Below are 27,981 nucleotides of genomic sequence, written 5' to 3'. Positions count from 1 at the left end.
GAGCCGTCTCCGCCCGGGCGGGACACGCTCGCTGCTCGGCGGCGGGGGGCGAGCGGGGCGGGGCGGGGCCGGTCTGCACGGGGCCGCGCAGAGCCCCGGCTTCGTGGCCGCCGGTTCCCGCACCATGACCCTCAAAGCCGAGGGAGCCGCGCTCGACTGCTTCGAGGTGACGCTGAAATGCGAGGACGACGACGAGGCCATGGTGGTGGCCGTGATTCCACGGCCGGAGCCGGTGCTCCGAGGTGAGGCTGGGAGGGGGCCCACTTCCGCGGCCCTGCCCCCCGCCACGGCCTGGGCGCACCGTCCCGCGCCAGGCCGGAGGCCCCCCCCACCCCCCCTGCAAGACCTGAGCTCCCGGAGCCCCGTTCCTGGACCTGGGGCCCCTGCGTCCCCCTCCCTGGACCTGGCGTCCCCTACGCCCCCTTGCCGGACCTGGGGCTCCGCGTGCCCCCCTGCAGGACCTGAGCTCCCGGAGCCCCTTTCTTGGACCTGGGGTCCCCCGCGACCCCCTTTCCGGATCTGAGGCCCCCAAGCGCCCCCTTGCAGGACCTGAGCTTCCCGGAGCCCCTTCTCCTGGACCTGGGCCCCTCCCCCGCGCCTCCCTTCCCGGACCCGGGGCCCCCTGCGCCCCCCTGCACGACCTGAGCTCCCGGAGCCGCTTTCTTGGACCTGGGCTCCCCCCGCGGCCCCTTCCCGGGCCTGGGGCCCCTAGCGCCCCCTTGGAGGACCTGAGCTCCCAGAGCCGCTTTTTCGGACCCGGGGTCCCCTGCGCCCCCTTCCCGAGCCTGGAGCCCCCTCGCTCCCATCCCCCACCCCCACCCCTGGGCCTGAGCCCCTTCCCCCGGGCGCACCCCGCATCCCCGCGCATTTGCCCCCCCCCCGCCAGAGTCTCAGACCTTCCTGACGCCCCCCCCCCCACACACACACACCCGGGGTCTGGAGCCTTCCGTCCGCGCCCGCCCAGAGCGCCCCGGATCTTCCGGTGGCCGAGCGCCCCCTCCCCCGGGCCCGGCTCGGCCGCATCCCGGCCCCCTCCGGCGGAGGCGCAGACAGGCCCAGGGGGCCGAGCCGGGCTGTAGGCCGAGGGGCGGCCGGGCCTCCAGGCCCGAGGCAGGGCCTTTGGAGGGCTCTTCCCTGCTTAGAGCTTTCCTAGTCCCCTACCCACCCACCCCCCAATCTCCAGACCTCGCCGCTTGCCCGAGCCACAGGTGTCAGCTTCCAAGGCCTCAGGGGGGAAAGGGATGGCAGACAGCACCCAGTTTTGCCAAAGAGGTGCTTGGTGGTGGTGGTGGTGGTGGTGGTGGTGGTGGTGGTGGTGGTGGTGGTGGTGGTGGTGGTGGTGGTGGTGGTGGTGGTGGTGGAAGAAGGTGGATGGTGAATGGAGGGAGATGGGCCTTGGTCACGAGAGGAGACCCCTCCCCCTTCAGCAATATCTTTAACCCTGTGGATCTCGCCTTCCCCAAAACAACAAAGGACTGCCTTTGTGAAAGGCTTAACACCCATAGAAATGCAAATACCTGCCTGGCGGTGACCTTCCCTCAAAGAAAAGCCAGGTTGCCGCTTTAGCCTCCCTGGTCTGTTTTGGCAGGGGGGTTTTCCCTTCTTTAGAAGAAGGCCTTAGGGTGGGTGGTCGGTCTCAGGCTGTCTCCCTGAATCCTCCCAACCACCCTGTGAGGGGGCCCTTCCCCCACACTGTGAGGTGAGGAGCTGGGAGCTCATAAAAGTTCATCCATCCATCCATCCATACATCCATCCATCTGTCCACTCAGTCACCAAGCATAGCGGCGTAGCCTGTAGAGTGTTGGGCACTGTGGCCAGCTGATGTGCCCATTGCCCCAGACGGAGCCTGGTCCTTGGAGAACAGACAGAGGGTAGACAGGTAGTATGTGAGGAGAGGGGAAGGGAGGGGAGGACAGGGCTGCTGAGCTGTGGTGGAGTGGATTTGGAGCACCGCACACAGCTAGTGAGGGAGCATTGAAGCTGGCAGCTGCGTAGCAGCAGTGCATTTCATTTTAGATCTCTTCATTTAAATATTCATTTATTTATTTACGAGAGGGATAGGAGGAAAACGGACCAGACGTCACTCTGGTACATGTGCTGCCTGGGATTGAACTCAGGACCCCATGCTCAAGAGTCCAACCCTTTATCCACTGTGCCACTTCCCGGACCACGTTAGATTTCTCTATGAGAGAACCAGAGCACCACCCTGGCATAGGCAATGTCTGGGATCAAACTCGGAACCTCATGCCTGCAATCCAGGCGCTTGACTTGCGGTGTCACTTCCTAGACTGCTAATACACATAGTAAGTGTCATCACTAGAAAAGAGCCCAGAGCACTACTCAGCTCTTTATGTAAAGTAGTGCTGGGGATTGAACCTGTGGCCTCGGGAGCCTTGGGCAGGTAGTTTGGTGCTCTGACAGGCTGACCTGTCTCCCCAGTCTCTGGCCACATTTTTTTTTCAATACTTTTTTGTTGTTGTTGTAGTTATTACTGTTCTTGTTATTGATGTCATTGTAAGATAGGACAGAAATGGAGGGAGGAGGGGAAGACAGAGGGGGAGAGAAAGACAGACACCTGCAGACCTACTTCACCACCTGTGAAGCGACTCCCCGGTCTAGCCAGGATCCTTGTGCTTAGCGCCACCTGCACTTACCCTGCTGCGCTACCGCCCAACTCCCCGCATTTTTTAAGGTTTGCTTTGAGACCAGAACCCCATCCAGTGAATGGGATACCAGGGATCCAACCAGAGAGCGCTCAGGCTATGCTCTGCTCACTGAGCTACTTCCTGGCCCCCAGGGGAAGAGTATTTCAAGCAGAGAAGAGCTAATTACCAAAGTCCTGAAGAGCCAGCTTCTGGAAAGACTAGGGGGTGGGAGAGAAAAGAGGGGTGAGTGTTCTGAGTAGCTGGGAGGGTGGGTGGGCTTCCTATTTGTTCAGTTGGGAGGGAGATGGGAGGCTGGGTGTTAACTTTTTCTTTTCCCATTTATTTAATAGGATAAAAATTAGGAGGTGTTCCAGGAGGTGGTGCAGTGGATAAAGCATTGGACTCTCAAGCATGAGGTCCTGACTTCAAGCCCTGGCAGCACATGTACCAGAGTGATGTCTGGTTCTTTCTCTGTCTCTCTCCTCATTCTCATGAATAAAATTAAATAAAATATTTAAAAAGAGAGAGAGAGAGAGAGAAAAATTAAGAGGGGGCCGGGTGGTGGCACACCTGGTTGAACACACATGTCACAGTGCACAAGGACCCAGGTTCGAGCTCCTGGTCCCCACCTGCAGGGGGAAACCTTCACAAGCAGTGAAACAGGGCTGCAGGTGTCTCTCGCCCCCTCTGTCACTCCTTTCCTCTCAATTTCTGGCAGTCTCTATCCAGTAAGTAAATAAATAAAGGTAATAATAAAACAAATTTGAAAAGAGAAGTTAGCAGGGTGGAGGAAAGACGGAGAGACACCCACAGTACTGGCTTCAGCACTTGTGGAGCTCCCCTATGCAGGCAGGGCATGAGGGCTCAGTGTGTATTAACCAGCTGGTGCAGCCCATTTTGCTAACGTCTGGTCCGAATGGGGCAGTCGAGTGGCAAACTGGGTTGAGAAGCCCCATGCTTGGGGGCAGACTCACTGATGCCGTCAACGTATCATCAGCAGGCTGTGAAGTGATGGTCCGAGGCCGGCAGCACAAGGAGAGGCAGGCAGAGAGGCCCGGGTGGGTGTGCGCCAAAACAATAACAGACCAGGGGCCGAGTCGGGACCTCTGCAGATGTTTGGGGGTGTCATGGGGACTTGGCTGCCCCTGGCTTAAACCCGGGTCCTAGCAGGTGCCCCCTGGGTATGCGTTTTAGTTTGACAGGAGCATGGGCAGGGAAGCAGACCGACCGCAAAGGCATCACCACCTGCCGCAGTGCCAAGCAGCAACCTGGTGCCAGGGAGGTGATGTGGGCAGAACTTTATGTGACCTTGGGTGAGGTGTTTTTTAAGTTTATTTATTTATTTGGATAAAGGTCATGAAATCGAGAGGAAAGGAAGAGAGGGAGGGCTGGGCGGTAGCACAAAACAAAGCCAGAACAAAATGTCCTGGGTTGGGGGTGGGGGGGCTGGCTGGTGACGGCACAAAGTGCAAGGATCCCGGTTCAAGCCCACGGCTCCCCCACCTGCAGGAGATCACTTATAAGCCGCGATGCAGGTCTGCAGGTGTCTGTCTCTCTCTCTTCCTCTCTGTCTACTCTCAGTCCTGTCCAATAAAAAGGGGGAAAAATGGCCGCCAGGAGCAGTGGATTCGTAGTGCCAGCATCGAACCCCAGCAGTAACCCTGGAGGCAAAAAAAAAAAAAAAAAAAAGAGAGAGAGAGATGTAGGCCTGTCCCACCACTCATGAAGCTTCCCCTGTGGGTGGGAGCGAGGGGCTTGAGCCCAGGTCGTTGCCCACTGTAACAGGTGTGCCATTGCCCAGCCCTGATTGATTGATTGATTGATTGATAACTGATTAATAATGAGAGCTAGGGGCTGGGCGGTGGCGCACCTGGTTGAGCCCACATGCTACAGTGCACAGACCCAGGTTCGAGCCCCCAGTCCCCACCTGCAGGGGGAAAGCTTTTTTTTTTTAATATTTTATTTTATTTATTTATTCCCTTTTTGTTGCCCTTGTTGTTTTATTGTTGTAGTTATTATTGTTGTTGTCGTCGTTGTTGGATAGGACAGAGAGAAATGGAGAGAGGAGGGGAAGACAGAGAGGAGGAGAGAAAGACAGACACCTGCAGACCTGCTTCACCGCCTGGGAAGCGACTCCCCTGCAGGTGGGGAGCCGGGGTTCGAACCGGGATCCTTATGCCGGTCCTTGTGCTTTGCGCCACCTGCGCTTAACCCGCTGCGCTACAACCCAACTCCCCTGGGGAAAGCTTTTTGAGCAATAAAGCAGGGCTGCAGGTGTCTCCCTGTCTCTCTTACTTTCTGTCTCCCTCTTCTCTCTTGATTTCTCATGGTCTCTATCCAATAAAAATAATTTAAGGTAATAATAATAATGAGAGAACCAGAGCTCCACCTGGCCCATCTAATTTGGACAACAAACTCAGGACCTTAGGCTTATGGGGCATTGTCTGCCGGGCAGTGAGATCCCAGGTCCTATCCCTGTCACCCCGTAATGCTGGAAACAGTGTTCTCGTCTCCCATGAAATTAAAGCAAAGAGGCTGAGGGTAGATGGCATAATGGTTCTGCAAAGAGATTCATGCCTGAGGCTCCAAAGTCCCAGGCTCAGTCCCTCGCACCACCATAAGCCACAGCTGAGCAGGGCTCTGGGAAAGAAAAGGCAAAGCCGAGCAGTGTGGGGCAGAAGACAGCTTTGCAGGCACAGTAGAGTGTGCACTTTTTTTTTTTAATATTTATTTCCTTTTTGTTGCCCTTGTTGGTTTTTATTGTTGTAGTTATTATTAGTGATGTCATTCTTGTTGGATAGGACAGAGAGAAATGGAACAGGGGAAGACAGAGGGGGAGAGAAAGATAGACACCTGCAGACCTGCTTCACCGCCACACTGCCTGGGGCTCGACCCAGGGCCTTCTGCATAGAAGTGTGTACTCGGGAGTCGGGAGGTAGCGCAGTGAGTTAAGCGCACATGGCACAAAGCGCAGGGACCGGCGTAAGGATCTTGGTTCAAGCCCCCGGCTCCCCACCTGCAGGGGGGTCGCTTCACAGGCGGTGAAGCAGGTCTACAGGTGTCTGTCTTGCCTCATCTCTGTCTTCTCTCTGTCATATCGAGCAACAAAGACAGCAATAACCATAATGATAACAAGGGCAATGAAAAATGGCCTCCACGGGAGTCAGGCTGTAGCGCAGCAGGTTAAGCGCAGGTGGCGCAAAGCACAAGGACCGGCATAAGGATCCCGGTTCGAACCCCGGCTCCCCACCTGCAGGGGAGTCGCTTCACAGGCGGTGAAGCAGGCCTGCAGGTGTCTGTCTTTCTCTCCTCCTCTCTGTCTTCCCCTCCTCTCTCCGTTTCTCTCTGTCCTATCCAACAACGACGACAACAACAATAATAACTACAACAATAAAACAACAAGGGCAACAAAAGGGAATAAATAAATAAAATAAAATATAAAAAAAAAAAGAAAAGAAAAATGGCCTCCAGGAACAATGGATTTGTAGTACAGACACCGAGCCCCAGCAATAACCCTGGAGAAAGAAAAAAAAAAAAAGAAAAGAAACAGGGTCCTGCACCCTGATTAAAAAGAGAGAGAGAGGGAGTCGGGCTGTAGCACAGCGGATTAAGCACAGGTGGTACGAAGTGCAAGGACCGGCTTAAGGATCCCGGTTCTAGACCCCGGCTCCCCACCTGCAGGGGAGTCGCTTCACAGGCGGTGAAGCAGGTCTGCAGGTGTCTGTCTTTCTCTCCCCCCTCTCTGCCTTCCCCTCCTCTCTCCATTTCTCTCTGTCCTATCCATCAATAACAACAGTAAAACAGCAAGGGCAACAAAAGGGAATAAATAAATAAAAAATAAGTTAAAAAATTTTTTTAAAAAAGAGAGAGAAACTGACACCTGCAGCTCTGCTTCACCACCCATGAGGTTTTCCCCCTCCAGGTGGGGAGCCAGGGGATAGAACTGGGATCCTTCTGCTGGTCCTGGTGCTTGGCGCCACGTGCATTTAACCTGCTGCGCGACCGCCCGACTCCCTCCATTCTCTTCTTTCCCCCTCCAGGGCTATCACTGGGACTCGGTGCCTGCACTACAAATCCACTGCTCCTGGAGGCTATTTTTTCCCATTTTGTTGCCCTTGTTGCTTATTGTTGTTGTTGTTGCTGTTATTGTTGCTGTTGTCGTTGTTGGATAGGACAGAGAGAAATCAAGAGAGCAGAGGAAGACAGAGAGGGAGAGAGAAAGACAGACACCTGCAGACCTGCTTCACCGCCTGTGAAGCGACCTCCCCTGCAGGTGGGTAATTGGAGTCTCGACCCAGGATCCTTAACGCCGGTCCTTGCACTTTGCCCTTTGCACTTTGCACTTAACTTGCTGTGCCACCGCCCAGCCCCCCAAAAACAGCTTTTTTTTTTTTTAAGTTGGTTTGTAACGAGTTTATTTAATAAAGTTGGGTGGTCCGGGAGGTAGCACCATGGGTAAAGCATTGGACTCTCAAGCATGAGGTTCTGAGTTCAATCTCTGGCAGCACATGTACCAGAGTGATGTCTGGTTCTTTCTCTCCTATCCCTCATTAATAAAATATTTACCAAAAAAAAAAAAAATAGAGTTAGTAAGGATCCAGGTTCAAGCCCCTGGTCCCCACCTGCAGGAGTGGTGAAGCAGTGCTACAAGTGTCTCTGTCTCTTTTAAAATTTCTTTATTGGGGAATTAATATTTTACATTCGACAGTACAATAGTTCGCACATGCATAACTTTTTTTTTTTTGACCAGAGCACTGATCAGCTCTGGCTTATGGGGGTGTGGGGGATTGAACCTGGGACCTTGGAGCCTCAGGCATGAGAGTCTCTTTGCGTAACCATTATGCTATCTCTCCCTGCCCTCTATCTCCTCTTGCCCTCTCATTTTCTCTGTCTCGACCAAAACAAACATACTCACACACAAATGGAGTTGGGCAGCCTGGGAGGTAGTTAGTTCAGTAGATGAGGCTTTGAAATCTCTAGCGTGAGAGTCTCTGTTTGATTCTTAGAATGTATGTGTCAGAGTGATGCTCTGTTTCTCTTTCTTTCTCTTATGCTTTCTCATTCATAAATTTAAATTTTATTTATCTATTTAAGATAGAGACAACTTGAGAGGGAAGGGGGAGAGAGAGAGAGAGAGAGAGAGGGAAACCTGCAGTCTTGCTTCACTGCTCATGAAGCTCCCCCTGTAAGTGAGAACCGAGAGCTTGAACACAGGTGCCTGTGCACTGTAACGTGTACTCAGCCGGGTGCACCACCGCCCGGACCCCTCAATAAGTTAAAACAACGAGAGGAGTTAGTGAGCTCATTCACCTCAGGCTGGTCAGTAGCTCACTTGGTTCGTGCCTGCTTTGCCATATATGTGACCCGGGTCTGAGCCCAGCCCCCACCAGATCGATAGACTACTGTTGCAGTAGTCTCTCTCCACAAAGCAAAAGGGAAAACTCACGGGAAGCCCGTCTGCATTGTCGTGCCTATGACTGAGGTGCTCCCTGCACAGGGGAGCGAGTATAAGAGGACACGGTGGGGGGGTTCAGTGCGGTGGTCTCTAGTATTTTTCCTATTTAATTAATTTGTTATTTGCCGTCAGGATTATCACTGGAGCTTGATGGCGGCACTGAGTCCAACTCTCCTGGTGGCCCCTTTTTTCTTTCTTTCTTTTTTATGCTTTATTTCAGTGTTTAATGAATGTTAACAGTGCTATTTGAATGCACCCTTTACTATTATTTCTTTATTGGGAAATTAATGTTTTACATTCAGCAGTAAATACAATAGTTATACATGCACAACATTCCCCAGTTTCCCATATAACAATACAACCCCCACTAGGTCCTCTGAATCCTTCATGGACCTGTATTCTCCCCACCCACCCACCCCAGAGTCTTTTACTTTGGTGCAACACGCCAATTCTAGTTCAGGTTCTACTTGTGTTTTCTTTTCTGATCTTGTTTTTCAACTTCTGCCTGAGAGTGAGATCATCCCATACTCATCCTTCTGTTTCTGACTTAACATAAATTTTTCAAGGTCCATCCAAGATCGGTTGAAAACGGTGAAGTCACCATTTTTTACAGCTGAGTAGTATTCCATTGTGTATATAGACCACAACTTGCTCAGCCACTCCTCTGTTGTTGGACACCTGGGTTGCTTCCAGGTTTTGGCTATTACAAATTGTGCTGCCAGGAACATATGTGGACACAGATCTTTTTGGATGGATATGTTGGGTTCCTTAGGATCTATCCCCAGGAGGGGAATTGCAAGGTCGTAGGGTAGGTCCATTTCTAGCCTTCGGAGAGTTCTCCGGACTGCTCTCCACAGAGGCTGGACCCATTGACATTCCCACCAGCAGTGCAGGAGGGTTCCTTTGACCCCACACCCTCTCCGTGGTGGCCTTTTTTTCTCCTTTTATTTGATAGGACGGAGAGGGATTGAGAGGAGGGTGGAGAGATAAGAGACCCTGCAGCACTGCAGTTTGCAAAGACTAGAGCTTGCGTCTCTGTGCTATGTGCGCGTAACCCAGCGCACCACCACCCGGACCCCAGAGGGCCTGGTTCTCTGCACGTGAGGATGTGTGCACTTCACTGCTTCTGCCAGGCCCCCCTTTCCCCCTTTTGTTGCCCTTGTTGTCGTCGTTATTATTATTGTTGTTATTGCTGTCGTCGTCGTTGGACAGGACAGAGAGAAATGGGGAGAGGTGGGGAAGACAGAGAGGGGGAGAGAAAGACAGACACCTGCAGACCTGCGTCACCGCCCGGGAAGCGACGCCCCTGCAGGTGGGGAGCCGGGGGCTCGAACCAAGATCCTTACGCGGGTCCTTGCGCTTTGCGCCACGTGTACTTAACCCGCTGCGCCACCGCCTGCCGCCCCCCCTTTTAATTCCACCAAGGATATCGCTGGGGCTCAGTACTGGTATTACAGATGCATTGCTGGAGGCCATTCCCTCCACTGTTTTTTTTTAATTGCTATTTGCACCATGAATCCACTGCTCCTAGAGGCTATTTTTTCCCTTTTGTTGCCCTTGTTGTTTTATCGTTGTAGTTGTTGTTGTTGTCGTTGTTATTGGATAGGACAGAGAGAAATGGAGAGAGGAGGGGAAGACAGAGAGGGGGAGAGAAAGACAGACACCTGCAGACCTGCGTCACCGCCTGGGAAGCGACGCCCCTGCAGGTGGGGGGCCGGGGGCTTGAACCGGGATCCTCATGCTGGTCCTTGAGCTTGGTACCACGTGCACTTAACCCGCTGCGCTACCACCTGACTCCCAGTTTTTCTTTGTTTTTTTTTTTTTTTTTTTTTTTTTTTTGCCTGCAGGGTTATTGCTGGGATTCGGTACCTGCACTACAAATCCACTGCTCCTGGAGCCTATTTTCGCCCCTTTTGTTGCCCTTTTTGTTTATTATTTTAAGTTTTATGTGGGACAGTGAAATATGTCACTTTGATAGCACACTGCTTTGTTGTGTGCCGCACCCAGGTTCAAAGGAAGTTTTGATGATGTGAGATCTCTGTCTCTGCCTCTCCAACTCTATTCATTTTTAAATTTTTTAAATACTTAATTTGTTATTGAAAGAGGTAGGAGGAGAGAAGGAACCAGACATTCTGGCACATGTGCTACCGGAGATTGAACTCGGGACCTCATGTTTGAGAGTCCAATTTATATTTATTTATTTTTCCCTTTTGTTGCCCTTGTTGTTTAACGTTGTTATTATTGATGTCGTTGTTGGAGAGGGCAGAGAGAAATGGAGAGAGGAGGGGAAGACAGGGGGAGAGAAAGACAGACACCTGCAGACCTGCTTCACCGCCTATGAATCGGCTACCCTGCTGGTGGGGAGCTGGGGGGGGGGGGCCTCTAACCGGGATCCTTCCACCGTATTTCTTTATTTTTTACCAGAGCACAGCTCAGCTCTGGCTTGTGGTGGTGTTAGGGGTTGAACCTAGGGACTGGAGCCTCAGGTGTGAGAATATGTCTTCATAACCATTATGCTATCTACCCCCACCCTCTTTATTTTTGTAATCAATGGGAGGGGGACCAGAGCATCACACTGGCACAAGCAGTGCCTAGGATGGACAGACTCAGCACCCTGGGGACGGCAGCCGTGGAGATAGCTCTGCCAGTAGAGTGCACACTGGACCATAGTCGGAGACCCAGTGGCAGCCCCGTGGCTGACCCGAGGACACTCTGAGCAGTGGTGCAGGGGCTGTAGTGTGTCGCCTTCCCTGGCCTCCCTGGTCTCCCTGGTCTCCCTCTCTCTGTCTCTGTGTCTCCCTGGTCTCCCTCTCTCTGTCTCCCTGGTCTCCCTCTCTCTGTCTCTGTGTCTCCCTGGTCTCCCTCTCTCTCTATCTCCCTGGTCTCCCTCTCTCTCTGTCTCCCTGGTCTCCCTCTCTCTGTCTCCCTGGTCTCCCTCTCTCTCTATCTCCCTGGTCTCCCTCTCTCTCTGTCTCCCTGGTCTCCCTCTCTCTCTGTCTCCCTGGTCTCCCTCTCTCTCTGTCTCCCTGGTCTCCCTCTCTCTCTGTCTCCCTGGTCTCCCTCTCTCTCTGTCTCCCTGGTCTCCCTCTCTCTCTGTCTCCCTGGTCTCCCTCTCTGTGTCTCCCTGGTCTCCCTCTCTCTCTGTCTCCCTGGTCTCCCTCTCTCTCTGTCTCCCTGGTCTCCCTCTCTCTCTATCTCCCTGGTCTCCCTCTCTGTGTCTCCCTGGTCTCCCTCTCTCTCTGTCTCCCTGGTCTCCCTCTCTCTCTATCTCCCTGGTCTCCCTCTCTCTCTGTCTCCCTGGTCTCCCTCTCTCTCTATCTCCCTGGTCTCCCTTTCTCTCTGTCTCCCTGGTCTCCCTCTCTCTCTCTGTCTCCCTGGTCTCCCTCTCTCTCTGTCTCCCTGGTCTCCCTCTCTCTCTATCTCCCTGGTCTCCCTCTCTCTCTGTCTCCCTGGTCTCCCTCTCTCTCTATCTCCCTGGTCTCCCTCTCTCTCTGTCTCCCTGGTCTCCCTCTCTCTGTGTCTCCCTGGTCTCCCTCTCTCTCTATCTCCCTGGTCTCCCTCTCTGTGTCTCCCTGGTCTCCCTCTCTCTCTGTCTCCCTGGTCTCCCTCTCTCTCTATCTCCCTGGTCTCCCTCTCTCTCTGTCTCCCTGGTCTCCCTCTCTCTCTGTCTCCCTGGTCTCCCTCTCTCTCTGTCTCCCTGGTCTCCCTCTCTATCTCCCTAGTCTCCCTCTCTGTGTCTCCCTGGTCTCCCTCTCTCTGTGTCTCCCTGGTCTCCCTCTCTCTCTATCTCCCTGGTCTCCCTCTCTCTCTGTCTCCCTGGTCTCCCTCTCTCTCTGTCTCCCTGGTCTCCCTCTCTCTCTGTCTCCCTGGTCTCCCTCTCTCTCTGTCTCCCTGGTCTCCCTCTCTCTCTATCTCCCTGGTCTCCCTCTCTGTGTCTCCCTGGTCTCCCTCTCTCTGTGTCTCCCTGGTCTCCCTCTCTCTCTATCTCCCTGGTCTCCCTCTCTCTCTGTCTCCCTGGTCTCCCTCTCTCTCTGTCTCCCTGGTCTCCCTCTCTCTCTGTCTCCCTGGTCTCCCTCTCTCTCTGTCTCCCTGGTCTCCCTCTCTCTCTGTCTCCCTGGTCTCCCTCTCTGTGTCTCCCTGGTCTCCCTCTCTCTGTGTCTCCCTGGTCTCCCTCTCTCTGTGTCTCCCTGGTCTCCCTCTCTCTCTGTCTCCCTGGTCTCCCTCTCTCTCTGTCTCCCTGGTCTCCCTCTCTCTCTGTCTCCCTGGTCTCCCTCTCTCTGTCTCCCTGGTCTCCCTCTCTCTCTGTCTCCCTGGTCTCCCTCTCTCTCTGTCTCCCTGGTCTCCCTCTCTGTGTCTCCCTGGTCTCCCTCTCTCTGTCTCCCTGATCTCCCTCTCTCTCTGTCTCCCTGGTCTCCCTCTCTGTGTCTCCCTGGTCTCCCTCTCTCTCTGTCTCCCTGGTCTCCCTCTCTCTCTGTCTCCCTGGTCTCCCTCTCTGTGTCTCCCTGGTCTCCCTCTCTGTCTCCCTGGTCTCCCTCTCTCTCTATCTCCCTGGTCTCCCTCTCTCTCTGTCTCCCTGGTCTCCCTCTCTCTCTATCTCCCTGGTCTCCCTCTCTCTCTGTCTCCCTGGTCTCCCTCTCTCTCTGTCTCCCTGGTCTCCCTCTCTCTCTGTCTCCCTGGTCTCCCTCTCTCTCTGTCTCCCTGGTCTCCCTCTCTCTCTGTCTCCCTGGTCTCCCTCTCTCTCTGTCTCCCTGGTCTCCCTCTCTCTCTGTCTCCCTGGTCTCCCTCTCTCTCTGTCTCCCTGGTCTCCCTCTCTGTCTCCCTGGTCTCCCTCTCTGTGTCTCCCTGGTCTCTCTCTCTGTCTCCCTGGTCTCTCTCTCTCTCTGTCTCCCTGGTCTCCCTCTCTCTCTGTCTCCCTGGTCTCCCTCTCTCTCTGTCTCCCTGGTCTCCCTCTCTCTCTCTGTCTCCCTGGTCTCCCTCTCTCTCTGTCTCCCTGGTCTCCCTCTCTCTCTGTCTCCCTGATCTCCCTCTCTCTCTGTCTCCCTGGTCTCCCTCTCTCTCTGTCTCCCTGGTCTCCCTCTCTCTCTGTCTCCCTGGTCTCCCTCTCTCTCTATCTCCCTGGTCTCCCTCTCTCTCTGTCTCCCTGGTCTCCCTCTCTGTGTCTCCCTGATCTCCCTCTCTCTCTGTCTCCCTGGTCTCCCTCTCTCTCTGTCTCCCTGGTCTCCCTCTCTCTCTATCTCCCTGGTCTCCCTCTCTGTGTCTCCCTGGTCTCCCTCTCTCTGTGTCTCCCTGGTCTCCCTCTCTCTCTATCTCCCTGGTCTCCCTCTCTCTCTGTCTCCCTGGTCTCCCTCTCTCTCTGTCTCCCTGGTCTCCCTCTCTCTCTGTCTCCCTGGTCTCCCTCTCTCTCTGTCTCCCTGGTCTCCCTCTCTGTGTCTCCCTGGTCTCCCTCTCTCTGTGTCTCCCTGGTCTCCCTCTCTCTGTGTCTCCCTGGTCTCCCTCTCTCTCTGTCTCCCTGGTCTCCCTCTCTCTCTGTCTCCCTGGTCTCCCTCTCTCTCTGTCTCCCTGGTCTCCCTCTCTCTGTCTCCCTGGTCTCCCTCTCTCTCTGTCTCCCTGGTCTCCCTCTCTCTCTGTCTCCCTGGTCTCCCTCTCTGTGTCTCCCTGGTCTCCCTCTCTCTGTCTCCCTGATCTCCCTCTCTCTCTGTCTCCCTGGTCTCCCTCTCTGTGTCTCCCTGGTCTCCCTCTCTCTCTGTCTCCCTGGTCTCCCTCTCTCTCTGTCTCCCTGGTCTCCCTCTCTGTGTCTCCCTGGTCTCCCTCTCTCTCTGTCTCCCTGGTCTCCCTCTCTCTCTGTCTCCCTGGTCTCCCTCTCTCTCTGTCTCCCTGGTCTCTCTCTCTCTCTATCTCCCTGGTCTCCCTCTCTCTCTGTCTCCCTGGTCTCCCTCTCTCTCTGTCTCCCTGGTCTCCCTCTCTCTCTCTGTCTCCCTGGTCTCCCTCTCTCTCTGTCTCCCTGGTCTCCCTCTCTCTCTGTCTCCCTGATCTCCCTCTCTCTCTGTCTCCCTGGTCTCCCTCTCTCTCTGTCTCCCTGGTCTCCCTCTCTCTCTATCTCCCTGGTCTCCCTCTCTCTCTGTCTCCCTGGTCTCCCTCTCTGTGTCTCCCTGATCTCCCTCTCTCTCTGTCTCCCTGGTCTCCCTCTCTCTCTATCTCCCTGGTCTCCCTCTCTCTCTATCTCCCTGGTCTCCCTCTCTCTCTGTCTCCCTGGTCTCCCTCTCTCTGTCTCCCTGGTCTCCCTCTCTCTCTATCTCCCTGGTCTCCCTCTCTCTCTATCTCCCTGGTCTCCCTCTCTCTCTGTCTCCCTGGTCTCCCTCTCTCTATCTCCCTGGTCTCCCTCTCTCTGTCTCCCTGGTCTCCCTCTCTGTGTCTCCCTGGTCTCCCTCTCTCTCTGTCTCCCTGGTCTCCCTCTCTATCTCCCTGGTCTCCCTCTCTCTGTCTCCCTGGTCTCCCTCTCTCTCTGTCTCCCTGGTCTCCCTCTCTCTCTGTCTCCCTGGTCTCTCTCTCTCTCTGTCTCCCTGGTCTCCCTCTCTCTCTGTCTCCCTGGTCTCCCTCTCTGTGTCTCCCTGGTCTCCCTCTCTGTGTCTCCCTGGTCTCCCTCTCTCTCTGTCTCCCTGGTCTCCCTCTCTCTCTGTCTCCCTGGTCTCTCTCTCTCTCTGTCTCCCTGGTCTCTCTCTCTCTCTGTCTCCCTGGTCTCTCTCTCTCTCTCTGTCTCCCTGGTCTCTCTCTCTCTCTCTGTCTCCCTGGTCTCCCTCTCTCTCTGTCTCCCTGGTCTCCCTCTCTCTCTGTCTCCCTGGTCTCCCTCTCTCTCTATCTCCCTGGTCTCCCTCTCTCTCTGTCTCCCTGATCTCCCTCTCTCTGTCTGAAGGTAGAAAAATAAAAGTGCTCCAGGAACAGTGGGACTGTACAGGTATGCAGCCCTAGCAGGCAACAACAGAAGGTCTAGAGACAATTCACCACGGGGCCAGGCGGTGGCAGACCTGGTTCAGCGCACACCTGGCAGTATGCAAGGATACAGGTTCAAGCCCCTGGGCAAATGGGAAAGGTGTCCTCCAGGAGCAGTGGATTCGTAGTGCAGCCACCGAGCCCCAGCAATAACCCTGGAGGCAATAAAAATTTTTTTAAAAAGATGGTTCACTAGGTAGGTCGTGTGACTTGGCCAGCCCGTGGCCCAGCACCACACGGGAAGCGTACTAACACTGGAGGAAGCTTCACTGCTAGAGAGTGTAAGGCTCCCTCTGCAACTCACCTGGACAATTGTGTCCCTGTTGGGACAGCTTGGCTGATCTCCCTCCCCTCCCCGGCAGTGGCCCAGCAAGAGAAGACTCCAGCGCCTCGGCCCATGTTGCCGGAGGCCAGTGACAGCTGTGAGGAGCCCAGGCTGCCCGTGACCTGGGAGCAGGAGTTCCTGGTGGGCAGCAGCCCAGGCGGCAGCGGGCGGGCACTGTGCATGGTGTGCGGGGCGGAGATCCGGGCCCCCTCGGCGGACACGGCTCGCAGCCACATCCTGGAGCAGCACCCCCACACCCTGGACCTGACCCCCGCAGAGAAGAGCAACATCCTGGAGGCCTGGAGCGAGGGGCTGGAGCTCCTGCAGCACCACCCGGCCCAGCAGCCTTCACCCTGCCTCCCAGGTAGCGGGGCAGGCGGGGAGCAAGAGGGGCATGCAGCTGGGGGCTCAGCGCTCACAGGGTGTCCCCCTCTGCCACCCCCACCCCCCAGACCTGGGCCAGGAAGCGGCAGAGCCAGAATCTGGAATCCCCGACACCACTGCCAGGATGCCCGCCGAGATTGTGGTGCTGCTGGACTCGGAGGACAGCCCCGCGCTGGAGGAAAATCTCACCCTCCCCAGGAGGATCCGGCCCCGGGGTCTGCGGCCCCTTGAGCTGCCTGGTCAGTCTCCCCGGAAGCCAGCGGGAGCTGGGGTGTTAGTGGGAAGCTGGGGGATCCATCCTGGAGCTAGAGGGGCCCCGGCTGTCACGTCTTCTCTCCCTGCAGCCACCCCCGTCCCCGAGCCAGGAGGCAAGAAGCTCCGGAGTCAGAGGTGGAGGGGGTCCCCCGAGGAGGAGCCGGCCAGGAAGAAGAGGGCCAGAGCTGCCACCAGGAGCCTCTACCGGGACCTGGACTCCGACTCGGACTCAGACCTGGACTTGGAGCCCGCCCCCCAGCCAGGTGAGGGGCGGGGGGGGGGGGGGCCGGTGGGCACCTGCCCCAGGTCTGTGGGGTTTTGCCCGGCTTGTTGAAGTGCTCACCAGGCCTCCCCGTGTCCCCCCCCCCCCCCAGACTTGGCACTGCCCGACACGGCCACCGAGACGTTCGCAGCACCCCCCGAGGTCCGGCACTTCACGGACGGCACCTTCCCCCCAGGCTTCGTCCTGCAGCTCTTCTCTCACACGCAGCTCAGGGCCGACAGCAAGGGCTCCCCCCAAGCGGGAGACGCCCCAGAAGGGGACCTCACCCAGCCCCAGAGCCCCTCTGCAGGTGAGCTCCCTTGTGGGTGCTGGTGCCCCAGAAGGCCGCGCAGAATGAGCGGGAGGACTCTGCCGAGAGCCTGGTGGGGATGCCCACCTGACCCAGCTAGAGGGGAACCCGGAGAGACAGGACCCTCAACAGCTGGGTGAGGTGGGGCGGGAGACAGGCAGTGGCACATCTGGTTAAACATGCATTACAGGGTTTTTAAAAAAATTTTTTTTTAGTATTTATTTATTCCTTTTTTGTTGTCCTTGTTTTTTTTTTTAATTATTTATTTATTTTCCCTTTCGCTGCCCTGGTTTATTATCATTGTTGTAGTTATTGATGTCGTCATTGTTAGATAGGACCGAGAGAAATGGAAAGAAGAGGGGAAGACAGAGAAGGAAAGACGGACACCTGCAGACCTGCTTCACCTGCTGTGAAGCGACTCCCCTGTAAGTGGGGAGCCGGGGGCTCGAACCTGGATCCTCAAGCCGGTCCTTGCGCTTTGCGCCACGTGCGCTTAACCCGCTGCGCTACCGCCCGACTCCCCCATTACAGTTCATAAGGACCCGGTTCAAGTCTCGCCCCCACTGCAGGGAGGAAGCTTCATGAGCCGTGCTGCAGGTGTCTCTGTCTCCCCCTTTTCACCCTCCATTCTCTTTCAATATCTCTGTCTCCACCCGAAATAAGTAAATAAAGTACAGACAACTCAGGATATTCAGCGGACACCTCCATGCAGCTGCAGGAGCCCCAATGCTGCCAGGCGGTTCGTGTTTGTTCTGTGAAGAAGCTTCTAGGTGCTTCATCTGGCCCTCACAGAGTAGGGAGCCCAGGTCTCAGGGAGGTGGGGCCTCCTCCCCCCGGGGTCCTTCTGGGGTCTGTTTGCACAGCTGCTGAAACAGACCCCAGGGTCAGGGCTCAGTACTGCACTCCAATGCTTCCCAGACCTGGGGGCCGGCAGCCTGAAGCACCCATAGACTGATGCGAGGTACTTTGATCAAACCCAGGGCCTCAGGTATGCTAGGGCTTCATGGGATTCCGTCACTTCTAGCGGCTTTTTTTTAAAAAAATATTTATTTATGTTGTAGTTATTATTGTTGTTGATGTCATTACTGGATAGGACAGAGACGGGGAGAGAAAGACACCTGCAGACCTGCTTCACCACCTGTGAAGCGACTCCCCTGCAGGTGGGGAGCCGAGGGCTCGAACTGGGATCCTCACGCGGGTCCTTGCGCTTTACGCCACGTGCGCTTAACCCGCTGCGCTACTGCCCGACTCCCCCGGCTTTTTTTTTTAATAATTTTTTTAATATTTCCTTTTGTTACCCTTGTTATTTTATTGTTGTAGTTATTTTTGTTGGACAGGACAGAGAGAAATGGAGAGAGGAGGGGAAGACAGAGGGGGAGAGAAAGAGAGACACCTGCAGACCTGCTTCACCGCTTGTGAAGTGACTCCCCTGCAGGTGGGGAGCTGGGGGCTCGAACCGGGATCTTTATGCCAATCCTTGTGCTTCATGCCACGTGCACTTAACTTGCTGCGCTACTGCCCGACCCCCTCAAACTGTAATTCTTGTGCTGGTCCTTGCGCTTTGTGTCACCTGAGCTTAACCCGCTGCGCTCTCGCCCGACTCCCTTAGAAATTTTTTTTTTTTTTTAATAATGGGGAAAAGTTTCAGTGAGGGGCAGGGGTAGATAGCATAATGGATATGCAAAAACACTCTCATGTGGAGTGGGGTGGTAGCACAGCAGGTTAAGCGTGGGTGGCTCAAAGCGCTAGGACCAGCATAAGGATCCCTGTTTGAGCCCCCAGCTCCCCACCTGCAGAGGAGGTCGCTTCACAGGCAGTAAAGCAGGTCTGCCAGTGTCTGTCTTTCTCTCCCCTTCTCTGTTTTCCCCTCCTCTCTCCATTTCTCTCTGTCCTATCCGACAACAACAACAAGAATAACTACAATAAACGAGGGCAACAAAAGGAAATAAATATTTAAAAAAAAAAAAAAAGACTCATGCCTGAGGCTCCAAAATCCCAGGTTCCATCCCGCATACCATCATAAGCCAGGGCTGAGCGGTATTCTGGTAATAAATAAATAACTAAATAAATAAATAAATAGTACAGTGGTAGCACCCAGGGAGCAGTATTCTGGTAAAAAATAAATAAATAAATAAATAAATAGTACAGTGGTAGCACCCAGGACTTGTATGCAAGAGGTCCTGGGTTCTGCCCTCAGCACCACCAATAGCCAAAGCCAAACATCATCATCATTACTGTTACTATTTTGGTGGCATCAGGTGCTGGAGTATGTGCAGCAGGGCTCCCCCGGTGCCACGGCACTTTGCCATGTGGTACCGGGGCTTAAACCTGGGTAGTGCATGTGGTGGTAAGCAGCCCTCCAGCAAGCAGCATCTCCAGAATCGCTGCTCAGAGATGAGCCACAGTGAGAAGCAGGTCGTGGAGAAGGGGGGGGGGGGGTTGTAGGGGAGGGAGTAGTGGGGGGTCCCTGCGGGAGGGCAGTGTGTGCAGCCCTAGGCTGGGGGTGCTCAGGGGACTGGGAAGTCCTTCTGGCTTATTCCCTCTTGGGCCTGGGTTTCTGATCTTGCAGGCTTTTGGGAAGGGTCTCAGCCTTGCCTCAGGGCTCATTCCCCTGACCCCCAAACCTACAGGCCACATGTCTGAGTCCCAGCAGTGCCTGGCACTGCCAAGTGAGCCACCTGGTCCCTCGTGGGTTTCACAAAAGGCTCTTTGATTGGCACCAGGGGACAGCTTGGCATGCGAGAGGGCTGGAGTTGCCTGCCTGAGGCCCCAGCTTCAATCCCCAGCCACCACGAGAGCTGAACACTGTCCTGGCCTCTGTCTTCTCTCTTTCTCTTTGAAAAATAAAGGAAAAGGGGCCGGGTGGTGGCGCATCTGGTTGAGAACACATGTTACAATGTGCAAGGACCCGGGTTCGAGCCTCCAGGCCTCACCTGCAGGGGGAAAGCTTTGCAAGTAATGAAACAGGGCTGCAGGTGTCTCTGTCTTTCTCCCTATCACCCCCTTCCCTCTTGATTTCTGGCTGTCTCTATTCAATAAGTATATATATATATATATATATATATATATATATATATATATATATCGATAATTTTTTAAATATTTATTTACTTTCCCTTTTGTTGCCATTATTTTAGTTATTGTTGTTGGATAGGACAGAGAGAAATGGAAAGAAGAGGGGGAGAGAGACAGACACCTGCAGACCTGCTTCACCAAAGCCTGTGAAGCGACTCCCCTGCAAGTGGGGAGCTGGGGGCTGGAACCGGGATCCTTATGCTGGTCCTTACGCTTTGCGCCACATGCGCTTAACCTGCTGTGCTACTGCCTGATTCCCTATAAAGATAATTTTTAAAATATAGGAAAAATTTTGATTTATTTTTGGAGAGAGGGAGAGAGAGATTGGAGGAATGGGAGTTAGGGTAGGAGAGCGTTGGAGGAAGCTTTTCTGTCTGAAAATGTCAACCCAGAACTGTAAAGCCTCCAACCATAACTGACTAGATAAGTAACCAAACAAATAAATGTAGATTTCTTTTTATTTCATGAACTACAGAGAGAGAACCAGAGCGGCACTTTGCCACGTGTGGTGTCAGGGATCGAACTTGGGACCTTATGCTTGCAAATTCAGAACTCTACCACTGTACCACTTTTTTTTTTTTTTTTTTTTGCTCATTTGGGTACTGGACCCGGTTAAGCACATTTGGCTCATTTGGGCGGTCCACCAGGTTAAGCACACACATCCCAGTGTGCAAGGACTGTGGTTCAAGCCTCTGATCCCCACCTGCAAGGGGGAGACTTCACCGTCAGTGAAGCAGTGCTACAGGTGTCACTTTCTCTCTAACTTTACCTGCCTTCTCAATATCTCTGTCTGTCTCTGCTCAATAAAGAAATAATTTAAAAAATCTTTTAAAATTAAAGGGTGGGGTAGATAGCATAATGGTTATGCAAACAGACTCTCATGCCTGAGGCTCTAAGGTCCGAGGTTCAATCCCCCCACACCACCATAAGCCAAAGCTGAGCAATGCTCTGCTAAGAAAAAAACAGTTTGGGGGTCGGGGGGCCAGGCAGTAGCTCAGTGGGATAAGCGCACGTGATGCAAAGCACAAGGACCGGCATAAGGATCCCGGTTTGAGCCCCTGGCTCCCCACCTGCAGGGGGGTCGCTTCACAAGCAGTGAAGTAGGTCTGCAGGTGTCTGTCTTTCTCCCTCTCTGTCTTCCCCTTCTCTCTCCATTTCTCTCTGTCCTATCCAACAACAATGATAGCAATAACAATAATGACAACAACGATGAACAAGGGCAACAAAAAGGAAAAAATAGCCTCCAGGAGCAGTGAATTCATGTTTGAGCCCCAGCGGTAACCCTGGAGGCAAATAAATAAGAGGCTCACTTAGTGGTCTGGGAGGTGGCACAGTGGATAAAGCACTGGATTCTCAACCACGAGGTCTTCAGTTCAGTCCCCAGCAGCACATATACCAGAGTGATGTCTGGTTCTTTCTCTCTGCCTGTCTTTCTCATAAATAAATTCTTTAAAAAAAAAAAAAAAGGCTCATTTAATAGAGTGCTGCTCCAGTGCCCTTGAAGCTGCCCCCCTGCAGACAGGGACCAGGGGCTTGAACCCAGCTCCTTGTACATGGTGACGTGTGTGCTCACCACTTGGCCCCTCCTGCGTCCTGTAACCACCTTCCAGTTGGCCCCTTGGAGGTGGGTCTACAGTGACAGGTTGGAAACACAGGTTGGACCCTGTCCCTGCAACTCCTGGGTGACCCTGGATCTATCCCCCTTCCTCCCTAGGGCCTGGCCCCGCTCCCTGCAGCTGACACCTCCTGGCTCGAGCTTACACACCGGCCCCTGAGAGGCCCCTCTGCTCTGTCATCTCCCGGTGTCTCTTGACTCTGCTTCTAGCCTCGACCCGGCATACTGCATCTTACTGGAGAGGGGGCAGTTATAAGACTTATCTTTTAGGGGTATGTGATCACACCTCTCAGATGGGCTGCCAGCCCCGCCCACCGCCAGAATGCCAGTGTCTCCCCCTCCCCTTCCACCACTCACCTCTCTCTATTCCTCAGTTCTCCATCTGTCTCTGAAGGTCTTAGTTTGAGTCCATCTCCCTCTCCCTTTCTCTCTTTCTCTCTCTCTTGCCCGCCTCCAAGGTTATTGCTGGAGCACCGTGTGCCTTCACAGTGAATTCACTGTTCCTAGTGGCCAATTTTTTTTTTCTTTTTCTTTTGGCCAATTAACTTTTCCCCATTTAATTGAATAGGACACTGAGGAATTGAGGGGGAGCGGGGAGGGGAGAGAAAGACACCTGCAGACCTGCTTTAGCACTTGCAAAGTGACCCCCTGCGAGTGGGGAGCTAGGAGCTTGAACCCAGATCCTTATGCTGGTCCTTGTGGTTTGTACTGTGGACACTTAAATTCAGTACGCTACTGCCCAGCCCCACTGCCTATCTCTGCATTGCCCACACATAAATGAGAAATTTTTTTTTAATATTATTTTATTTATTCCCTTTTGTTGCTCTTGTTATTGTTATTGATGTCATTGTTGTTGGATAGGACAGAAAAATGGAGAGAGGAAGGGAAGACAGAGAGCGGGAGAGAAAGATAGACATCTGCAGATCTGCTTCACCGCCTGTGAAGCGACTCCCCTGCAGGTGGGGAGCCGGGGGCTCGAACCAGAATCCTTATGCCGGTCCTTGCCCTTCACGCCAAGTGCGTTTAACCCGCTGCGCTACTGCCCGACTCCCATGAATGAGATCTTCTGGGGTTTGTCCTGGCTTCTTTTGCTGCACACGACGCATTCCAGGTCCATCTGATTGTCACAAAAGCCCAGGCGTCTTGCCTTCTCGGCGCTATGTGGTATTCCGTTCTGTACACACGCCATAGCTGCTTTGCCCTTTTTTTATCACTGGTCACCTCTTTTTTTTTTTTAACTTTTTAAAAAATATATATTTATTCCCTTTTGTTGCCATTGTTGTAGTTATTATTGTTGTTGTTAGGACAGAGAGAAATGGAAAGAGGAGGGGAAGACAGGGGAGAGAAAGACAGACACCTGCAGACCTGCTTCACCGCCTGTGAAACGACTCCCCTGCAGGATCCTTATGCCGGTCCTTGCGCTTTGCGCCACCTGTGCTTAACCCACTGCGCTACCGCCCGACTCCCTTTTTTTTTTATTATCTTTATTTATTGGATAGAAACAGCCAGAAATTGAGGGAAGGGGGGGTAGAGAGTGAAAGAGACAGACACCTGTAGCCCTGCCTCACTACTCGTGAAGCTTTCCCCCTGCAGGTGGGAACCGGGGGCTCGAACCTGGGTCCTTGTGTACTGTGACATGTGCGCTCAACCAGATGCGCCACCACCTGGCCCCCTTTCTGTTTTTAAATATTTTATTTACTCATGAAGAAGACAGGCAGAGAGAGAATGAACCAGACATCACTCTGGCACATACGCTTCTGGGGATTGAACTAGGGACCTCATGTGTGAGAGTCTGGTGCCTTCTCCACTGCACCATCTCCCGGCCCATGTCCTGTCTCTAATAAGAAGGATATCGGAGCATGGCTGGTGGCGCACCTGGTTGAGCACATACACTTCAGTGTGCAAGGATCCCAGTTCAAGCCCCTGCTTCCCTCACCTGCAGGGGAGGGAAAAGCTGTACTAGCGGTGAAGCAAGTCTGCAGGTGTCCATCTTTCCCTCTCTGTCTCCCTTTCCCTCAGTTTCTCTGTATCCTATCAAATAGGTAATTAAAATTTAAAAAATAAGTATTATTTATTGGTATTGAGAACCAGAGCAGCACTTGGGCAAATGCAGTGGCTGGGAATTGAACTTGAGACCTTATATTTTCGGGTCAGACACTCTACCCACTGCACCCCCGAGGCCACCGGGCACTTTCTTGACTGATAGTTTATTAAAGCCACTTGGTCTGGCCCTCTTGCAGCTGTGCATAGTTTATTAAAGCCACTTGGTCTGGCCCTCTTGTAGCTGTGCCCGTGGCCACTAGAACCGTATTAGGTTCAGTGTGAGTCATCAGTTAGTCACTGTTGAGTTTAGTAAAGAGTAGACCTGAGGAGACAGCATAATGGCTCTGCATAGTGCTTGAGGCACAGTAGGTCCCAGGTTCAATTCCTCAGTGCCGCCCTAAGCCAGAGCTAAACTTTGCTCTGGTTTAAAGGGGGTTGGGGGGGCCAGGTAGTAGCATACCTGGTTAAGCGTTCACATTACAGTGCACAAGGACTCAGGTTCAAGCCCCTGGTCCCCACCTGTGGGGGAAAACCTTCACAAGTGGTGAAACTGTTCTGCAGCTGTCTGTCTGTCTCCCTCTCTATCTCCCCTTCCCTTTCAATCTCTATCCAATGATAAATAAAAATATTTTAGGGGGGCAGGTGTGGCACACTTGGTTAGGCACACATGTTACAGTGCACAAGGACCCAGGTTTGAGCCCCCAGTCCCCACCTGCAGGGGGAAAGCTTTGCAAGTGGTGAAGCAGGGCAGTAGTCTTTTTGTCTCTCCCTCTGTCTCCCCCTACCTGATTTCTGGCTGTTTCTTTTTTTTTTTTTTTGTTACTATTGTTATTGAGGTCGTCATTATTGGATAGGACGGAGAGAAATGGAGAGACGAGGGGAAGACAGAGAGGGGGAGAGAAAGACAGACACCTGCAGACCTGCTTCACCGCCTGTGAAGCGACTCACCTCAGGTGGGGAGCCGGGGGCTCGAACTGGGATTCTTGAGCCGGTCCTTGTGCTTCGCGCCACGTGTGCTTATACCACTGCGCTAACGCCCGACTCCCTTTTCTGGCTGTTTCTAGCCATTAAATAAAGATTTTAAAAAAGGGTGTTGGGCGGTAGCTCATCGGGTTAAACGCACGTGGTGCAAAGCACAAGGACCAATGTAAGGATCCCGATTCGAGTCCCAGCTCCCCACCTTCAGGGGAGTTGCTTCACAGGTGGTGAAGCAAGTCTGCAGGTGTCTGTCTTTCTCTCCCCCTCTCTGTCTTCTCTCTCCATTTCTCTGTCCTGCCCAACAACAATGACAGCAATAACAATAAAAAGCAACAAGGGCAATAAAAGGGGGGGAATTGAGGGGCTAGAGATAGTTTGACAGGTCGAGCACATGCCTTACCAGTCTCGAGACCAGCTTTATACCCTGGCACCATATGGAGCAGTGCAGATGGCATGGGAAGGGGTGCTGCCTGCATGGTGCATGGGTGCTGTGCTGTCTCTCCCCACTCTTGGTCTCTTCTCTACATAGTGGAGTCACCTGGCCAAAGATATGGTGGCAGGGCACAGAAGGTCCCAGAGCAGTGAGAAAAAGGTTGCAGAGAGGTGTGTGTGTGTGTGTGTGTGTGTGTGTGTGTGTGTGTGTGTGTGTGTGTGTGTGTGTGTTTGGGGGTGAGGGGGTTGGGAGGTGGCACACTGAGTTAAGTGCACATAGTATGAAGCACAAGGGTCCCAGTTCAAGCCCCCACTTCCCTCCTGAGGGGGTCACTTCACAAGCGGTGAAGCCAGTCTTCCAGTGTCTGTCTTTCTCTCCCCCTCTCTATCCTCTCCTCTCCATTTCTCTCTGTCCTGTCCAATAAAAAAGAAAACACGGAAAATGGCCTCCAGCATTGGCTTTTAGTGCAGGTTATCACTGGGGCTCTGTGCCAGCACTACAAATCCACTGCTCCGAGAGGCCATTTATTTTTCTCTTCCCTCTCCCACTCCCTCTCCCTCTCCATCTTTCTATTTTGTCTGGATAGCTTTCCCTCTGCAGGTGGGGACTGGGGGCTTAAACCTGGTTCCTTGTGCATTGTAACGTGTGCCCTCAGCCAGGTGCACCACCACCTGGCGCCTTCTCTGCTGATCGCTATGTGTCTGAAATCAGTGTGGAGGGAAGTCACAGCCAGCCAGGCGTGTGTCACAGTTCTCGTGGCCGCTCACAGCCACTTTCTCCATCTTGAGGCCCGGCTTTGCTCGTTTCCAGAAGCTTCTCTGGACTGCTGGGTGCTCACCTGCTCCCTGGAAGGTGGGTATCAAGTCAAGAGGGGGTGATGCCCTTAGGAGAGTGGGGGTGCAGACAGTGGCCCAGTCCAGTGTTCCCTCATCTGCCTATACACCCCCTCGGCGGCTCCATGCAGGCAGAATCACATCTTTTTTTTTTTTTTTTTTTTTTTGCCTCCAGGGTTATCGCTGGGGCTGGGTGCCTGCACCATGAATCCACTGGTTCTGGAGGCCTTTTTGTTGTTTGTGTTGTTGAATAGGATGGAGGGAAATTGATAGAGGAGAGAAAGATAAGACACATGCAGACCTGCTTCACCACTTGTGAGGTGACTCCCCTGTAGGTGGGGAGCCAGAGACTCGAACTAGGATCCTTGCGCCAGTCTTTGCACTATATGCGTTTAACCCAGTGCACTACCGCCTGGCCCCAGAGTCGCATCTTAGTCGGCTCTAGGGGTACAGGGGCTGGTGTGGAGCACGGACGGCACCAGTGGCATAATTCTGTGGAAGAGCTGACGAGACACGAGGTGTGGATTGGAAACAGCTGCCAGAGAGACGCAACGCCGGGCTCAGAAGACCCGAGCAACCTTTAAGTCTTCTGGCCTCTGACCTCTGAAGGGTGGGGGGGTCCACACCTTCAGAGGTGATGGCGTTTGTCCTGCTGTTCTGCTTGATTAGACAGACGTGGCTAAAACAGGACATGCTGTAACATGCCTAGTATCGAGGAAACAGATGCTGGGAGGTGTGTGGTCAGCCTTTAGGTGTGGCGCCAGACGGGGCTTCTGCTGGGGGCTGGGGGGTGGGGGGAAGCAGACCCCAGAGTACTGCTCAGCTCCTGCTTATGAGGGTATGGGAGAGGAACCTGGGACTTTAGAGCTCAGGCATGGAAGTCTTCTTACATAGCATTTTGGTATTTCCCCTGCCCACCTCTTTGAAATTGTTGATTAAAGTTAGTCCTCAACAAGGTTGAAAGGTCAGCGTGACGCACTGGTCTTTCTAGTTCTGTCTAGTGAATAAATCAATCTTGTTGGACCCTCATGGTGGCTCAACAGTGGAGCATGTGACTTGCAGCATGAGGTCCTGGGGGCCGGGGGTACAGTAACCCACCAGGTTAAGCACATGTAGTGTGAAGTGCAAGGATTCCGGTTCAAGCCCCCAGCTCCCCACCTGCAGTAAGGTCACTTCACAAGCAGTGAAGCAGGTCTGCAGGTGTCTTATTTCTCTCTCTCTCTCTCTCTCTCTCTCTTGCCTCCAGAGTTATTGCTAGGACTCCAGCACTACGAATCCACTGCTCCTGCAGGCTTTTTTTTTTTTTTTTTTAATTGGATAGGACCGATAGGAATTGAGAGAGGAGGGTGAAGCTTCTCTGCTGCGGGTAGGGAGCAAAGGTTCAAACACAGACCCTTGCTGGTCTATGCTTAGCCCAGTCCAGCAGTGACATTCTCAAAGCACTACTGTTAGGGGGGGGGAAAAAAACAAAAACCGGGGCCTGCCCTAATCACTGGCTTGGGGTGGGGATGGGGGAGATGCAGTCCACAGATACCTGCTGGGGCCCTGACTCTGTTCTCTCCCCCGCCCAGCTCCCCCTCCGGGGCTCCGCGGGACACTGGACCTGCAGGTGATCCGCGTTCGCATGGAGGAGCCCCCGGCCGTCAGTCTCCTGCCCGACTGGACAGCGCACCCCCAGGCGGCCAAGAGCCTGGCATCGGGTGACCCCCACTGGTCCTCAGCTCTGTCAGAGTCCAGCACCGCCCCCACAGGGGGTCAGCCAGCGGCAGAGAGTGGCTTGTAGCTCCCCACCTGTCCTTGGGGGGGGTTGGGCAGCATCCCTTCAGGCTTGGCGCCGAGAGCTGCCCAGCTCGCTAACCTGGCGGGGAGGGGATCCTGGTGCCCGGCAGGGCTGAGGAGGGGTAGTATCTACTGTGATTTGGGGGCCCTGGCGAGGCGTGAGCCCAGGGATTCTGAGGGCTGTGTAGAAGGGCACTGACTGGCCTGGGAGAACACCTACCTTGTCCTCTCGCCGCCCCCCCCCCCCCCCACCTTGCTGTCTCCTCTCAGCTCCCCCGTTCTCCCCTGGCACAGTGCCTTACACAGGAGGTGGGCCTGTCGGGCTTTGAGCTGTGTCCCACTACCTCGGGGGGACATCTCTCCTCCCCCATCTGCTTGGGTTCCTGCCAGGAGCCCCCATTACCTCTTCCCCCTCCATTCTTGCTGGAGATCAAGGCATCCTGGGGGGGGGGCAGCTCCACATGCCTCCCCCCAGCCCCACTCCCTTCCTCACCCACGTTCATGTTGTACATATCTCCTTTGTTGACAATAAATTATTTTTTTTTATCAAGAGTTCCGCCTGGACCTTTCCTTGGGTGTGTGTTGGGGGGGAGGGTACGGAG

At 54.0% G+C, this 27,981-nt stretch overlaps 1 protein-coding gene across 2 annotated transcripts; it reads left to right on the top strand.

Moving 5' to 3' along the window:
• SPINDOC (spindlin interactor and repressor of chromatin binding) lies at positions 1 to 27,931 on the top strand. Of its 2 annotated transcripts, none has more exons than XM_060176187.1 (6): positions 1 to 242; positions 15,450 to 15,776; positions 15,865 to 16,035; positions 16,141 to 16,314; positions 16,426 to 16,623; positions 27,210 to 27,931. In XM_060176187.1, exons 1-6 carry the CDS (start codon positions 125 to 127, stop codon positions 27,302 to 27,304), a joined length of 1,083 nt encoding a protein of 360 aa, XP_060032170.1. In that variant the 5' UTR covers positions 1 to 124; the 3' UTR covers positions 27,305 to 27,931. The 2 variants fall into 2 exon arrangements, with proteins under 2 accessions (XP_060032170.1, XP_060032169.1); XM_060176186.1 differs by having other exon boundaries at positions 27,172 to 27,931.
• Positions 27,932 to 27,981: the final 50 nt, after the last annotated feature.

Source organism: Erinaceus europaeus, chromosome 17, assembly GCF_950295315.1.
Source record: "Erinaceus europaeus chromosome 17, mEriEur2.1, whole genome shotgun sequence".
NCBI lineage: Eukaryota > Metazoa > Chordata > Mammalia > Eulipotyphla > Erinaceidae > Erinaceus > Erinaceus europaeus.
Note: the sequence above shows the minus strand (reverse complement) of the source record. Positions and strands in the feature narration are given on the sequence as shown.